This window comes from Macrosteles quadrilineatus, unplaced genomic scaffold (genome assembly GCF_028750875.1).
Source record: "Macrosteles quadrilineatus isolate MER2022 unplaced genomic scaffold, UCM_ALF_1.0 Scaffold_2__2_contigs__length_208266976, whole genome shotgun sequence".
Taxonomy (NCBI): Eukaryota; Metazoa; Arthropoda; class Insecta; order Hemiptera; family Cicadellidae; genus Macrosteles; species Macrosteles quadrilineatus.
The window spans coordinates 133,581,091-133,596,971 of record NW_026542595.1 but is presented as its reverse complement, the minus strand read 5'-3'; the positions used below and the strand labels follow the sequence as shown (position 1 = coordinate 133,596,971).

The 15,881-nt window shown below is 35.3% G+C and overlaps 2 protein-coding genes and 1 long non-coding RNA gene across 3 annotated transcripts; all 3 read right to left on the bottom strand.

Annotated features, from left to right (window-relative positions):
* Window positions 1–710: 710 nt before the first annotated feature.
* Window positions 711–7,358, bottom strand: LOC128987573 (peptidoglycan recognition protein 1-like). Its single transcript, XM_054408496.1, has 5 exons — window positions 7,029–7,358; window positions 4,096–4,286; window positions 2,604–2,869; window positions 1,625–1,752; window positions 711–857 (listed from the first exon to the last, which is right to left on the bottom strand). Exons 1-5 carry the CDS (start codon window positions 7,132–7,134, stop codon window positions 730–732), a joined length of 819 nt encoding a protein of 272 aa, XP_054264471.1. The 5' UTR covers window positions 7,135–7,358; the 3' UTR covers window positions 711–729.
* A 662-nt stretch (window positions 7,359–8,020) lies between these two features.
* Window positions 8,021–9,327, bottom strand: LOC128985586 (uncharacterized). Its single transcript, XR_008490043.1, has 2 exons — window positions 9,206–9,327; window positions 8,021–8,224 (listed from the first exon to the last, which is right to left on the bottom strand). It is a non-coding gene; the product is annotated as an uncharacterized LOC128985586 (long non-coding RNA).
* Window positions 9,328–11,479: 2,152 nt separating this feature from the next.
* LOC128988202 (peptidoglycan recognition protein 1-like) lies at window positions 11,480–15,046 on the bottom strand. The gene is made up of 3 exons (XM_054409466.1): window positions 14,807–15,046; window positions 12,877–13,016; window positions 11,480–11,695 (listed from the first exon to the last, which is right to left on the bottom strand). Exons 1-3 carry the CDS (start codon window positions 15,028–15,030, stop codon window positions 11,517–11,519), a joined length of 543 nt encoding a protein of 180 aa, XP_054265441.1. The 5' UTR covers window positions 15,031–15,046; the 3' UTR covers window positions 11,480–11,516.
* Window positions 15,047–15,881: the final 835 nt, after the last annotated feature.

The window sequence follows — 15,881 nt, the reverse complement described above, 5'->3', positions numbered from 1 at the left end:
GCTGAACGATTAACCTAACAATAAAGTCTCTCATACTGTCTAAAAACGAATTTATTGTTTCAATTATTTAGAATGTACATCATACCGAGTCAGTATTAAATCAAGCAGAAAATAAAGGAAATGAAGTGGGTTGTATATTTTGTCTACACAGTGTATAATATGTACTCGGAATGTTACATAATACAATTTGAATACAAGTTCCCTAGATTTTGAACAAGTTAGGGAACAATATGTACCTATTTTCCTTCTTATCTACTATTGTTACACAACATTATTTACCATTTACAACAATTAATCGTAAGTCGTATACAATCAGTGGGGGGGGGGGGGTTTCCACCCTCTGGAAAAAATTGTTATTTTGAAAGCCGTTTGGTGACTTTCTAAAGAAATTTTTACATCTACAACTGTGCCCAAAATCCTAAGTTACGGTTATCAGACGAAATATATGTTTAAACCTATTTTCCAGGGTACAATGTTGAGGGGGGGGGGTTCAACCCCTTTAGCCCCCCCTCACCATTGTATACAATATTCAGTATTTCATTAATACCAGTAGCAATACATTATTTCCCAACAAGCAGCCTTGAAAGAACAATTACCCAGTACACATTAACCTAACATATTATGATTTCCAGAATCTCAATACCCTTAAAACATAAGAAAATATATCACTATTTAAGTTACAATATATTTTGGGGAAGGGTTATGGATGGTTTGATAGTAAAGTAGTTTTTATTTCGGTAGTTGGTCATGAGGTCTGAACGGGATGACCTTGAATTTTGGGTCGAGCACTCTGATTTCCACAGCATAGCGGATCACATCCATGGCACCCTTCAGCAGAAACCAGGGAGGGTCGGACTCTACGGAAAATACACAAAATGAATACAATTAAAAAGGTAACACAGGTTAAATCTGTGTTAGAGAAGTTGCCAGAATAAGAAGCATGTCAAAAAACTTGGTTTGATTTTTTTGTACCGAAACCTTAAAAAATTATTAGAAAGAAAACTTGTCTTTTTCAATTCGGTTAGATATAACAAATATTTACTTCAAGTGATATTTGGAAACTGACTCAACATTTTACTATACTAATACATTACCGTACCTAAAACAATTTAATAATGTTAATGGTTTATTCTAACTGATGTGACGTTATACTACTAAGTAGTATGAGAAATATCTAAACTATTTCTTTTGCAATGTTGACATCTAATATGCAATGATTTGTTGAATAGAAGCCCAGTTGTAAAATTCTAACTTTACATAGTTGATTATGCTGCTGTCAAAGCATCGGTTTGCTCCTTTGGTTTTTGGTACTAATACCATGACATTTGATGTAATGTGAAAAGTGTTATAATTTACAATACAGTGTCTTTTTAAGTTGCTCAATTAAACTGTGCCAATTTTTATTATAAAACTGGATAAATCTTCAACAGTGGATGCTGATGTGTGATTCAATCAGTAGTCAAAGATAAAACATACTTGTTTAAGAAATGTTCGAGTACTTTCAAAACACTATCTAACGCAAACGATACTAAACATTTTCTTCTAGAACATTAGTTTGGAATTCTAAGATCTGAAAGGCAGAATCAGTGTTTCAGTTATTAGATCAATATGTGGAGATACTTACTGCTAAAGTCTCCCATGTACGCGATGTCGAGACAGTCTCCTTGAAGATGGGCAAACTCAGGAGGTCTCTCAGCGTCGACATACCATCCTCGACCTTCGAAAATGGCACCGTCTCGGGAAATCATGTAACTGGGTATAACAAAAAAGAAGAGAAGTTAAATTAAGTATTTCATACTCTAAAATACAAAAGATAAACAGTATGATTCAATGAGGTTTTTTTACCACCCAATTGTTAAACATCTTATCATGTTTAATTTAAGAGTTTCCTTGAAAAACAGAGAACGGGGTTTTAAGAAAATTCTCATTTATAGAATCAGGAAGGTTTAGGTTCCTTATTTTTATACAGTTTTCTCATCAAAGGTTGAGGAGAATGTATCAAATTCAAGGGGACTTCTTACTCTCTCTGACTCAATGGAGTTACGTAAGCCCTACTCCTGTAAATTACTTAGTTGAGTTTTAGGCCAGTCTCAGTTACAGAACAATTGTGGATATTTCCATCATACCTATGACTCAAGTGTAACAAAGGGCATCTAGGTTTCTCGATCCTTGATGATCTCTTGTGTCTATACTGATTTTGTGTTTGGCCAAAGAAAGCACTTAAGTGGTTCTCCGATCTCCGGCTAAAGTTAGACGTATTTTGGCTCTTGTAGTTGTTGAATATGTAATATTAATTAACAAAACCCAACCTTCTGGCTTCAAAAACAAACCGACCTTACTGGCTCTAAAGCGTTACGTGAGTAAGTTTTGTATCTTACACAATAGAAAAATATACCTTTCAGCCTCCCAAATAGGTAATCTTCAAGAGGGTTTGTTCTCAGTTTGGCTCAAAAGAAGCATGTATACAGATAATCAACTTTCAGTCATACAAAAATTGATTTTCTACCCTTATTTCTAAGGGGTAGTGTATCTTCCACAATAAAAGAAGGAATTCTGGTCCTATCAGAGACGCTGATCACCAACAACTCCTCCACTCGACTTACTTGTAAGCTATATCGTCCAATCCATCCTTCCTGTGTTGCTTCTGCATTTCCTGTATGATACCCATCGCCTCAGGGTAGTCGTCGGTCGGGCCGTTGGTGTATGTGAACCTGACATGCTTCACTGGGACGTTCAGTGGCTTCTTGGGCTTCCAAGGCAGCGCTCCCCACTCCTTGCGAACTACGGTGCCGATAACAGGGCCATGGTACTCTTTGTAGAGCCACAGATTGCGGGGGTCATCATCTATATAGCACTTCCCCTTTAAGAGCTAAAAGCAACATGGCGTGGATTAAAACTACATGGATGATTACGATGTGTCTTCAGTTATTTATAGTTATAGTTAGTTATAACCTTCAGTTATTTATTGCAATCTTATGAATTTTAAGGGAACTTTTCTAATGTCTGCTCTCCTTATAGGAAAAGGTCTGACACTGATGGGAAATGTGGTTCAAACCCTTCAAATAATTTGTAGATTTTTAGGGAATTGATTTTTTTTTATCCATTTGACCGTTTTTCATGAGTTTTTTTATGGGAAAATAACATAAGTTACGATAACTTTTGAACCGTAATTTTTACACCGGGGGTTGCACTATGTTGTTAAAAATTATAAGGATTATCACATAAAAATTCAATCAAAGCCGGTTTTTTATACGACTTTATCTTATTTTATGTTTTTTATAGGAAAATAACATAATTTAAAATAACTTATGAACCGTATTTTTCACAGAAAGAGGAGCTATACCATTTGGTTTAGAATTGAAAGGGCTACAACATACTACATATTTATAAAAATCGTTTTGGGCCATTTACGATAAAATCCAATATTTCCGTTATTTTATTGGTTTTTATGGAAAAACATTAAAATCTAAATTTGAAAAAATGAAAAAATGCCTTAAGATACTATAGATTAGTACCTACATACCAAATTCTATCACAATCGGACCACAGGTGTAGTCCGTAGCTCTGTACACATCCACCCATACACACACACACACACACACACACATCACTTCGAAACCCACTTTTTTCGACCCAAAACGGATATATCAACTGAAAACTCAAACTCGAAGATTTTGACGAAAACAATACTTTCTCCATTTACTATGGTATAGCCGGAAAGAGTAAAGAAAACGACGTTAGTCCAGTAAGAAAGCTGGTTAATTAATATAATTTACTTTAAATACTTTATTCTGAAAGAGCGGATTAAATTCTACAATTGTCACATTTCTCGCTCTTTCTCATACTTTGGCTTTATACGCCACCAAAAAATGTTAGAAATAGCTATTTGTTATAAAGCTTAATAACAAGAAAGTAGCAAAATAATAATCTTCTGCACAGTGTTTATAACAATATACCTGTTATTACTGGTATTAGCATGGCCACGGGTCGGCCGGTTGACGTTGCCACACCAACGCCACGGCCTTTGTATTAGAGGATGTGATCAAGGATTTATGTAACTATTATGACATTTTATCATGACACTAAGCTATATACCCTCTCTCCCTCCCTCATGCTGGCCAGTGTTGGTGGTTCCATGTATTTTCGGAGCCATGGCACGATGTAGGTAATGTCTGGCTTACTAGGGTCCACCTTCATGTCATCCTTATCGAAATATATCGGTTTGTCCTCCTCGTCCGTCTCGTACTCAAAAGCATCAATCTCGGGGTCGGACACATCGGGCCAATCTTGAGAAAGAGAACACAACTTTTACCAAGCTCATATAGTACAGTACTTACTAAATATATACTATATTATGAACTACAGTACGTTCCACGAGAGTCTGTAGTTGAGGGAGGAGCCTATTTACCACGTGACTTCGAAGGAGCCAATGAGGACAGTGCGGTGTTGCCAAAGGTAATAATAATAGCCAATTTGAAAATATTGATTAGTATATTTTAATTAGTGTCAAGAATTAGTAAACGGGAGATGTTGCAACGTCGCGCTAGTCCAGTCTTGCTATCGGCTGCAGCCAACTGTAGACTCTCGTGGTCCCTAGTATAGATAAAAATACCGGGTGTCTAAAAAATGGACCAAAAGTAAACTGGTATAAACACTTAATTATCTTTATATACATTTTTTCCTTAACTTCCTAAGTTTTTCCTACCATGGTGACCCAACCTCTACATTTTACTCCATTATTTGCTCAAAGAAAGTCTAATTGGTTTACCAGCTCTGACCACACATTGAGGCGAACTTCATTAGATATTTTTCAAAAGATTTCCCTTATCGTTGCTTTAAGTCTATGTTTGAGATTGACAGCGATAGATACACTTGTTCTTTCAAAAAACCCCAGACAAAAACAATCGCACAGCAGATTTCGGCTCTAAGCCATTCAATGCGCTGTGCTTTCAACTGCACCTCAATTATTATGTTATGAGAATTCAAACGTGCTGACAACAATGGAACAGCTGATAACTGTTGAAGGGTAAAAAATTAAGACACCAGCAGCCTTTAAAACTAGCTTTTCTATAACCCTTGATACTATGTAGATCAAGCTGTAGATTTGATCCATTCTTTTTGGTACACGGTGTTCGATAATTACACTGTACACTTTGTTTGCTACATTCACTACCAACTGGCTTATCCGTTCACATAAGTATTGCTAGGAATTTGTTTGATGATCTGAATCTATGTGATATTTTAAACGTGCGTTTTTAAATAAAGATCCAGGATGTTTGTCCAAATATTAGGTAAAGATAGCGTGCCGAACAGGAATGAACACTACTAATTAATTTATTGCTGAAATGCGACCCCATGGGTGTTGTATTTCTAAAAACCGTCATAGTACTTTCTCAAAACCACTTACTTCTTAAGTTTTCAACTTATATTAAAATTATTGTCAAATGTATATACTGTGTATATCAAGATGTAACTATTCCAATTTCCGTGGTGTCGTTTGAAAGAGGCATTTGGTATTTTGGTTACACGACTCTTAATGATCAATGGATGTTTTCATAATTATTTGTATATAATATTTGAGAGAATGTTTTGAAATAATACAGTATTCAATAGTGTTACAATTAAAATTTAAGTAAAAAAAAGGACATTGAGGTTCAAAATACAAGACTCGCATTTGCCTATACTTATGTGTTTGAGATTTTGGGGAGTGATTAATACTTTTAAATATAGTTTTTGCTGACAATAACTTATATCTAGGGTAACTAAATTAAGTTCTTAAATGATTTTTAATCTTCAAGCAAGTTAGAAATATCAAATGCACCTTACGTCAACATTTAGCCCAAAGACCCAAATGAACTTGTGGATTTCTAAGATGAAAGTTGAAGATCATAATCATCTTTATGAAAGGCAAAATAAAAAGGACGGGAAAGAATACTAAAGGATGAAGTAGAATCAATACACGTCGCCATTCTGTTGTTGAAATTAATGAAAATAAAATAAAATACCCCCGCCGCAGCAAACCTGCCGTCTAAGCGAATTTCCATTTGTCCGAATTGATTTTCAATTGATCTATTTAAATAACATTAGGTTTAACGAGTACCTAGGTTTGCTGCTACAAGGAAACTAATAAAGTAGTGTGTTTTTAGTAAAATATTGATAGCTTACTATAAAATAAATAAATTTGCCAACTTTGATCAAAATATATCCATAAACAAGCAAACTACAACATTTTACAATATTCTCCATAAGAATAACATGGGAATTTTAAATTTACCATTTTTTTAGTTTTCTCCGTAACCAATAACCGTACAAAAACACTTTGATATACTGAATTGTTTGTTTTTTTAAGCTCTTTAAGAAGGTTTGGAGAAAAATTGGGAAATTTTGTGTTTTGAGGGTAAAACGTGAGAAAAACCCATTTTTACCCCATAAAACCCCCCATAAAACCCTGTTCCCATGGTCCGATCATGCTGGATCGCGAACTCATTCAAGTTTATCCCGCCTTACACCTTCAAACCAAATGTCATCAAAATCGGATAAAAATTACTCAAGTTATCGTGTTCACGGACACATATATATATATATAAATCTATATATATACCTATATATATATATATATATATATATATATATACATATATAAAAATTTGAAAGAATGGTGTTTTTGGCCTCTGGGGACATAAAAATGAAAAAGTAAATCGGTCCCGGGCCTAAGTCTTACCATGAGACCTACGGTAATAGCTACTTCCCTATAGGGAAATTCGCTAAAAGCCACCAAAAATCAAAGTTCTACCCACGTTCTCTACCCGTTGGAAGACAATGTCGAGAAAAAAATTATATCAATGTTTTTTTTTTTACTATCACCATGCATCTTAGGTCTTCTAAGCCCAAATTTCCAATACCACTAGCAACAAAATATGTATCCCGATTTCGTTCTATCCCTGTGTTAGCAATAGTTACTTCGAATAAAAACAAAGTTTTCTAAAAGTAATGAACAAATCTACTTCTATAAAAGCTTAACAATTTACTTGGATGGCTTTCCAAAGGATGATCATGTACTTTGTCATCATCATCATCTTGCCAAAGGAAAGGCTTTTCATAATTCAGCTCCTCGTCGTCCATTTTCGAATCCATTTTCCTCCAAAACAACGCACAGAATCAATCGTATAAACACCAAACAAAACTATCGTACATCAGTTTTAACACATACTTATACAATATTAATCATTCTGATCAGTAAGTAAACTTTTCATAAAAAAGTGAAAATTGCAGTAAGTGATTAAATTGTTGTGTCTAGTGTAACTGTTGCTCCACATTAACAAAGTCTTTTATGATAAGATTGGAAAAAATCCAATATGATGTAAAACGTGAGTTGAAATGTAGCATTAATGAATAATATAACAGTGTTTGAAGCAGTTTATTTCTTTACATAATTAACATTTCACGGTCAATATATGTACAACTGTACTATAACATTCGATAAAGTTTAATTTGATTTGTTATCTTTTGTTTGTAAGTAATTTTCTCTTGGAGTCAAAAATTAATAATGGCCGTATTTACAAAATTCAACTGTTGGATCAGTTACACAACAACACCATTGAAAGATGTACACTGCAGGTTGAAATATCTTGCATGTTTCATAATATTCTTGAGGAAAGTGAGAACAGAAAGAGAAATAGAAAATATCTTTTAGAACTGTGGATAAAAACACATAAAATTACTTCTAGCAAAGATTTATACAATTATGTTCTCAGCCATTACAAAACTATAATTTTGTTTTTTGAAATTACGTTTTCGTTAGGTATAAGTTGTTGAAATAAAATGTCAAAGTTAAAATTAACTTTTTACATTTTATTTTACATTTGTGGCATTATCTGCTACTTAATTCGTGTCTATAAATATTTATAGTACAAAAATTTTGGAATAATATTTAAGTACCTCATAAACGCATGAATAAAATAGATTTGGCTTCTAAGAATATTTTTAATGGAATCTTGAAAATAGAAATCACAAACCTGGAATATTTTAAACACATTTTTATTACAAAATTACAAAATTATTTTAACCTACACTTTTTACACAATTATTAATCAATTTTCTGAAACAGGTAAGGACTCATCCCTCCAGTTTATTAAGTTGTATTGTGGAGTTATATAAAACTGTTTGAGACCGTAGATTACTAACCGCATCCCCACCAGAAACTGTTCATAGGGTGGGCTTGAGTCTGAAAAAAACACAAAATATTAAATTAATCGGTTTATGATTTTTTTAATCACAGGTTGTAAAATACAGATATTGTTGTTATTTTCAACTAAATCTAAACCTTTATCAGTTGGCTGTGATACTATAGCGAAATTATATCACAATTTCTTAAATGTACCAGTTGATATTAGAAATATTCAGTCAACATCAACCAACTCCAACTTTTCAATATTTAACAAACATCAAGTCAGGATCCAGATTTTATAAATGAGGTTATAGTTATTTAATTTCAATATGGATGAAAAATACGTGACGTGAACGAGACGTTTCAAGGGAGTTGATCTAGGGACCTTTGTCCTCTTTAGCCCAGGGTAGGAAGGGGTTTTGACGGACACTACTTCTATTACGAATGATGTGGATTACTTTTCAGCAACCTGTCTTAGTTGTTGGTTAGGGCACGATTATGTGGATGTTAAAATATGTTATGATGTCAATGGTGAAATCAATTCTAAATGTAAGAAAGGGGATAACAGTATAATTTTGTTTGGTTATGAGTTTTGAGTTGGGATTAAGGGAAGCTTATGGTGGTCAATGTAGTTGTGGGTATGCTGTTGTGGTTTAGTTGGGTTGGTGTTGGTTTAGTCAAGTCGTTAGTTTGGTAAAATCGGAGTTTGTATTGCTCGAACCTCAGGGAGGTTCGGGCTGAGCCATTCCGAGATGAAGTGGTTAAGGAAGTCTCTAAGGGTTGGCATGGAGTGAATGGTGTAGACATCTTTGTTCCTGGTCCACAATGGATTTGGAATGATCACCATAAGAAATAAGGGGGGGGGAGATGGGTTGCCTTTTGGTAGCTTCTAGGCTTGAGAGAGTGTGCTTGTATTTAAACAAAACTACTCTACTATAGTCTGTATGATGGAACAAGTCTCCTCCATCAACCTGGGGATCGGCCAATGGTTTAAGGCCCGGGCCAACCCCAGGTCCCGTCATACAGACTATAACTGACCTTCGCTCTTGTAGTCTCCCACATAACATATGTTCAAACACCTGTCTAAACCTTGGAAGGCCTCAGGTAGTTGTGGCTGGACCTTCCAACCCCGCCCTTCGTAAACTTTTCCGGTCACGTCAACTATGAAACTGTAACAAAATATGACACAAGATGAATGACACATATTAAGTTTATGTTTATACGTATTTAGACTGTAAATACCATTGACCATCTTAATGTTGTTTCTTATCGTATGTATTGCAGCGGGATGATATTAACTATGCTTCTGTTACACGACCAAGAAGTTCCAATTGGCAGATTTACATAAGTGTCTACTGTATGTAAGTCATTTATGTCCAATCAAAATATTACATGTATCAAAATACCCAAGCACTCACATATTTCTGGATATGCTAGGGATAATTCTGCCCCTCTCTTAAAGACTGCTAAGGCGTTAGTCAGAGATATAGATGGTAGATGGTATACTATTGCCACACGGCTACCATGCCTTAGGCCTATAAGATACTGTGTAGCATTTTAAATACACACTGGAAAATACATTCGGTCTTTGAATGAATTAATTCAACTACAGTATATAGATATAAAAATTTAGGATTAAGCAATTATCTTACTTGTAGGGGATGTCAGTGTATCCATCGTTCATGTATTTCAGCTGCGTGTCCAGAAGGCCATCTATGATGTCCTTGTCTCCTGGGGTGATATCCTCTGAAGTAAACCTCACCCAGGTGATGGGATGTTCCAGAGGGGAAGTCTCCTCCGCGTCCTCAGCTCCCCACCATCCTCTGCCTACGAGTTCTATGTCGTGTCGCTCGTCTACTTCTAGACGCATCCTTAGGACCTGGATGATAATTGGCCTTTTGATAACGCATGAAACCTAGTATAGGCCTCCTAAAATACAAGGCCGTGTCATAGAGGTGTGGCAACATCGCGCCGGCCGGCCTATTGTCATGGCAATAACAGTTGTAACAAACGTGTAGACATTAACAGGCAGGCGCTCCTTTATGAATATGCAAGAGCAGCTGTTTGAGTAGGCCGGGAATTCAGCGTTGCCACTTGTATCTCGCCGTGGCCTTGTATTAGAGGAGGCAATGTTAAAACTAGAAGTGTTCGTGTACTAAGGATTTACAGTCTAACAGTATTAATACTTGATCAGGTCCTACACTACAGATAACAATCAGTCCTTTTTCTTCGTAGAGGGGAAAAATACTTGACAGTAGCTGCAGCATTTGATTCTGTAGGGAACTTATTTAATTATTTACACACATACATATATATATATATATATATATAATACTTTTATATAGATTTTACTTTATATAGATAAAATACTTTTAGTTATAATTACTCGCCAATTCATTATATGAACTGAGTCTAAAAGAATACTCACAAAAACCATTTGCTTAAAACAAAATAAACCAGCTAAAACACCCTACATCCAAACACCCCCCCCCCCTACACCCCCCCTACATCCCCCCTACATCCCCCCCTACATCCCCCCCTACTTCCCCCCACACCCCCCTGCATCCCCTACATCTAAATCTGAAAACCACCGACATGTTTATAACTCCTAAAAAAATGGAAAAATGGAAAATGGATGGTTAATGGAAAATTTAACATGACTTACCTTGTTAAGCTGTATTAACAATCAAGTTGTTCAGCAGCAATTATAAACGTTGAAAGTTGAGCCTCCATATTGTTTGGGCTTTCCGAAGTCATACAAAGAAATCATAAATGATTCATGTTATCTTGAGACTTAAAAGCATGTGTTAGGGCCTACTTATTATTTCAAAATATCAGTGTGTGTAGCAAACGTTATCAACATTCTAGTGATAACAATTCTAGTAGGCCTAATATCAGTAGAAGGCCTAGTAACAGTTCTAGTAGGTTTATTAGTACTTCAGTAGTTTTTTTGTTGTTGATCTAGTTAGTCCTAATTATTAATTACATAGTTTGGCTAAGTAAATCATATAGTGCGTTATGTTAAAACACATTGCGGTTGAATTAGAATACGGTACACATACTAAACAACTATTTTACCAATAAAAAATCTTAAACCATCCCTCGTGTGGTTTATTTATTCTTACGAGCTAAGAGATACATCTGAGATTTAAATTTACCTATTTGCTCTAAAATTAGAGACAGAAAGGCGGCACACCAAATTTAAGTTCATCAGCTTGAGTATTTGTCAAAATAAATGATTCCATAGGAACAAAAGAGTTTCTGCCTACCAAGGTCGTTACCATTTGAAATGACAAATATACATAACTCTTTTATTTTACAAATATTTGTACAAAAGTAAATCCTAACATTAATCTTCCCTCAACAGGTGGCCCTCAGGGGTGTCGCTGTCTTCGGATAGGAATTGATAAACCCCAGCCTTGTCTCTGTAAGGGATGGTCTGGAAGGCAGAACTGATGTAGTTGTTTTTCAGTCCGTGCATGATCAGGTACATTCCGGAGCGGACCATCTCCCATGTCGGGTCCGTTGCTGAAAAAAGTGGAAACAAAGAAATTATTAGAGGAATAGGTAAATAATTGTTGTTTAATCAGTGAGGATATTGGTTCAAAACATCAGAATGTCGTTAGTGTACTTTTTTAAGAGATAGATGACCTCGTTTTCGTCCACATAGGTGACAGAGGCCAGTGCATAGAAAGTGCGTGCTGTATCAAGTAAAGTAAGGAATTAGCTGGATCTGTACAAGGGTGAACTGTGGTGATAAAAATTAGTGGCAGATAACAGGATACGAACCCAAGACATAGGTGCATTGGACCCGAATTCCGTGGCGCTACGGACTCACCAAATTTGATAGACTTAATTTCATTATTTCCAACTTGGTAGTTAACAACCTATTTCCCCAAGGAATACTTCATATAATAATTTATTTAGTTACTTAGTGTTTAATCTTTCATTAATCTTTTTATCGATTCAAATTTTCGTATGGAGAGAAAATTTTATCTGGGTTCAGAATTGGCCACCTTTTGGAATGGAACAAGAAACCAGGTTTTCAGGGATTCAGGTTTTAAGGCGAGCACTTAAACCCCTCCGATACGCAGATAATTTAGCTAGTTTTTGGAAACAGTCAATACAATACCCTAACTTAAATTTCTTCTTACGGGGAGTCTAGGAAACTAGGGAAAATTTGTATTCAATTCCTCCTCGTAAGAATAAACATTTATAAATCATGTAAATTAACTAATTTAGAAGTATATTGACGAATTTGAAAAAAAAACTGCTTGAGCGGCTCGTATATTTAATTGTGAGTAGCGTTTGCTAATTCTCTGTTGCTAATAAAAGAGGAAGACAGATGACATGGAGACAGGCCAAGGCACTTGCTGAGGATCGAGACGGGTGGCGGGATTTTGTCGAGGCCCTATGTTCCACCCACGAATGTTCACGGAAATAAGTCAAGTAAGTCAAGTCAATAAAAGGGAAGAGAACTCATGCAATTTACTTAAAGATAGCACTAAGAGAGCTTACAGAGTATAAAGAAATGTAATGCCTTCTTGAATCTCCTTCGTCTTGAAAAGCGATAATCAAGTTGATGGCAAGCCAATTCGGTTCTAAACTTACGCCTTCTTTAATTCTTGGAGTCATTGATACACATACATTTACTAGCCCCTAAACGTGCTCTATTTTATTACTGTTCCATTACAAGGAGTCTTACTCACATAGGTCTGCGTAATCCCCGATGTAGGCGATGTCTAAGCAACTTTTACCCTTAAGTTCTGGAAACTTTTCCTCGGGCCGCCATGGCTGCGTGTGCCATCCACGGCCCTCCACGATGATGCCTCCGGGACCAACCAGAAAACTGGAGGGGAAACAAAAATATCAGTCTTCTTACAATTTATATTTACTATCAAAGACAATTCGTTTATTGATATAAAAACTATGGGAGACGTTCTGTATGTCAGATTCTTCACTGAACATTTCTGTTAAAGAACTATACTGAATAAAAACTGTAAATGTGTGATAGGACTAATTAAAATAAACGGTATCAGCATTCTGACACATACTTTCTCCCATAAGTTTGTCAACAACCTTTATCATGTGTAAGCGGTGAGAGTAAATATACGGAAATGGGATTTGTAAGATTTTCTTCAGAATTTAAAGGACTATAACATACTAAATTTTTATCAAAATCGTTCGAGCCAATATTGGGAAAATATGATTTTCCGTTATTTTATGGGGTTTTTATGGGGGAAATAACATAATTTACAATAACTTTTGAACCGTAATTTTTACAGAGATGGGATTTGTACAATTTTGTTCAGAATATAAAGGACTATAAGATACTAAATTTTTATCGAAATCGTTCAGGCCATTTTTGGGAAAATCTTTTTTTTCCGTAATTTTATGGGGTTTTATGGGAAAATACCCATTAAAAATAAAAATTCCTAAGAAATGAGAAAAACTATCAAAATTGTAAGGATCATAACATACTATGTTAAATAAAAACGGATTTTTTTTGTCTAAAATCCTATTTTTCGTTATTTTATGGGATTTTTATGGGAAAATAACATAATTTACCATAACTTTTGAACCGTAATTTTTACAGAAATGGGATTTGTACCATTTTGTTTAGAATTTAAAGGGCTACAACATACTAAATTTTTATCAAAATCGTTTGGGCCATTTTTGAGAAAATCCGATTTTTCCGGTTTTTTATGGGTTTTTATGGGAAAATCCCCATTAAAAATCAAAATTTCAAAAAAATGATAAAAACGCCTGGAGATACCATGGATTAGAACCTACTTACCAAATTTCATCGAAATCGGACCACAGGTGTAGTCTCTAGCTCTGTACACATCCAGACACACAGACACACAGACACACAGACACACAGACACACACACACACACACAGACATCACTTCGAAAACCACTTTTTTGGGTCCAGGGGGACCCAAAACGAATATATCCACTCAAAACTCAAACTCGAAAATTTTGACGAAAACAATACTTTCTCCATATACTATGGTATAGGGGGAGAAAGTAAAAAGTTAGTTTGCTAGTGGGAGAGAAATATCTACAAATTTGACTGCCACCTTGGACAAAGGCTGTTATAAAGTCAATGCTGTTATTTAGTATTGTAAATCGTACGTAGACTGAATCAACGAAATAGATTACAGATGCAAAACCGATACCCACCATTCTCTTGTTAAAGTTGTGGGAAGTTTATGAAAACAGGGAAGGCCTAGTTGAACCAAGTCTTTGATTAAATACCTTCTTCGGATCAAACACCTTCAGCGTAATCTTTCTAAATTGAAATAATGCATTTCCAACTCAGCTTGTGAGAGCCGTCAGATAGGCGTGTGTTGGAACAATTATATAACATAATGGTTACCGATGAAATTCCTTTTGATTATAAATTAATAGTTACTGAATGACCTCAAATACATATAAATTAGTCCTCACAAAAAATACTACATCCATATTAGACGTATATCAAGGTGGTCTTCAAACTACCGGCTTACGGAATATTTAAGTGGGAATATGCTATTGCCAAATGGCAGAATCTGTATCCAGACAGGACAAAATAAACACCCTCTAAACACAAGACTAAATAAATGAAATGTAAAACTATACAAGTTTCACTCACTTCCAAGGTACATCAGGGAGGCCCATCTTTTCCATGTAGTGTTTCTGGCATTCCGGCATCATCTGGAACATATCATCGTTGTACTTCCTCAGGTCCTCGTAGGTGAACCGGACATGGGTGATGGGATGACACAGGGGCTCCGTAGACTTGGGGAGGAGTCCCTTCCAGGTCTGCCGGTTGACCAGAGGCACCTGAATACCTCCGTCCATCTCCAAGCATTGCATGGTTGCTGGTGTTCAACTGCCTGAAACGGTGTCAATTTTTACAATTTTGTTGTGGTGAATGAAATTACGTACATTTCTCAATGTTGCTAAGATAATTGACTTTGAGATGGATAAGAAGTCCCAGAACCAGCTACATCCAATATCTCGATGAAATAGAACTTAGTTGAATGCCCCAGAGTGTTCTGCTGTCAAAATAATATTTTCTCCGTTATTTCTTACTATGATAGTAGCTTTCGCATAAAAGATTCTATAATTTAGTCTGTATTCTTATCAGCTTTAGTTTGAAAATTGGCATATTCTGCAGAAATAAGTAATTTAACTCAACGGACTCTGTAAAAAAAAAATCACTCTATTCTTAACTTGGGGATTTAACTTCTATTTGTGATGGCTAGGCTGTAGATCATTCTGAAAGCTTGATACCACTGGCTAAAGGATTATTGTACGGTTTGGTTTACTTAGTTCATACCAACCACTCTTAAACCCGAAGTTTCAGAACTTGTTTTAAAATGGACTTTCTGTACTGCTACAATATTAACACCAATAAACCGTTATCGATCGTAAAAGAGTTAGTATTATGACAAATCAGTACATTTCTTTTAAACAACCATTTTCTATTAGAAAATTAAATTCATTCCATAACCAACATCTATGGTTTACGCTGTGTTATTTACTTATATTTTCTATCTCACCTCTTATGTAAAAAAATCAATATATTAGAACGTAAACATATTTCATTGATTTATTTTCGTATCCACGCACTCACTAAAACATGATGCACCTACCATGATAGGCCTACTACCATTATTGCACTGATATCAATATATTACAAAATAGACTTATCTATTGGATGA

Coding starts and splice junctions, on each gene's coding strand:
- LOC128987573 (XM_054408496.1), bottom strand. CDS start 7,134: ATGGATTCGAAAATGGACGACGAGGAGCTGAATTATGAAAAGCCTTTC. Junction 4,287..7,028: donor TCCTTTGGAAAGCCATCCAA/GTAAATTGTTAA, acceptor CTCTTTCTCAAG/ATTGGCCCGATGTGTCCGAC. Junction 858..1,624: donor GTACATGGGAGACTTTAGCA/GTAAGTATCTCC, acceptor TATTTTCCGTAG/AGTCCGACCCTCCCTGGTTT.
- LOC128988202 (XM_054409466.1), bottom strand. CDS start 15,030: ATGCAATGCTTGGAGATGGACGGAGGTATTCAGGTGCCTCTGGTCAAC. Junction 13,017..14,806: donor CTCCCTGATGTACCTTGGAA/GTGAGTGAAACT, acceptor TTTCCCCTCCAG/TTTTCTGGTTGGTCCCGGAG. Junction 11,696..12,876: donor CGGGGATTACGCAGACCTAT/GTGAGTAAGACT, acceptor CACTTTTTTCAG/CAACGGACCCGACATGGGAG.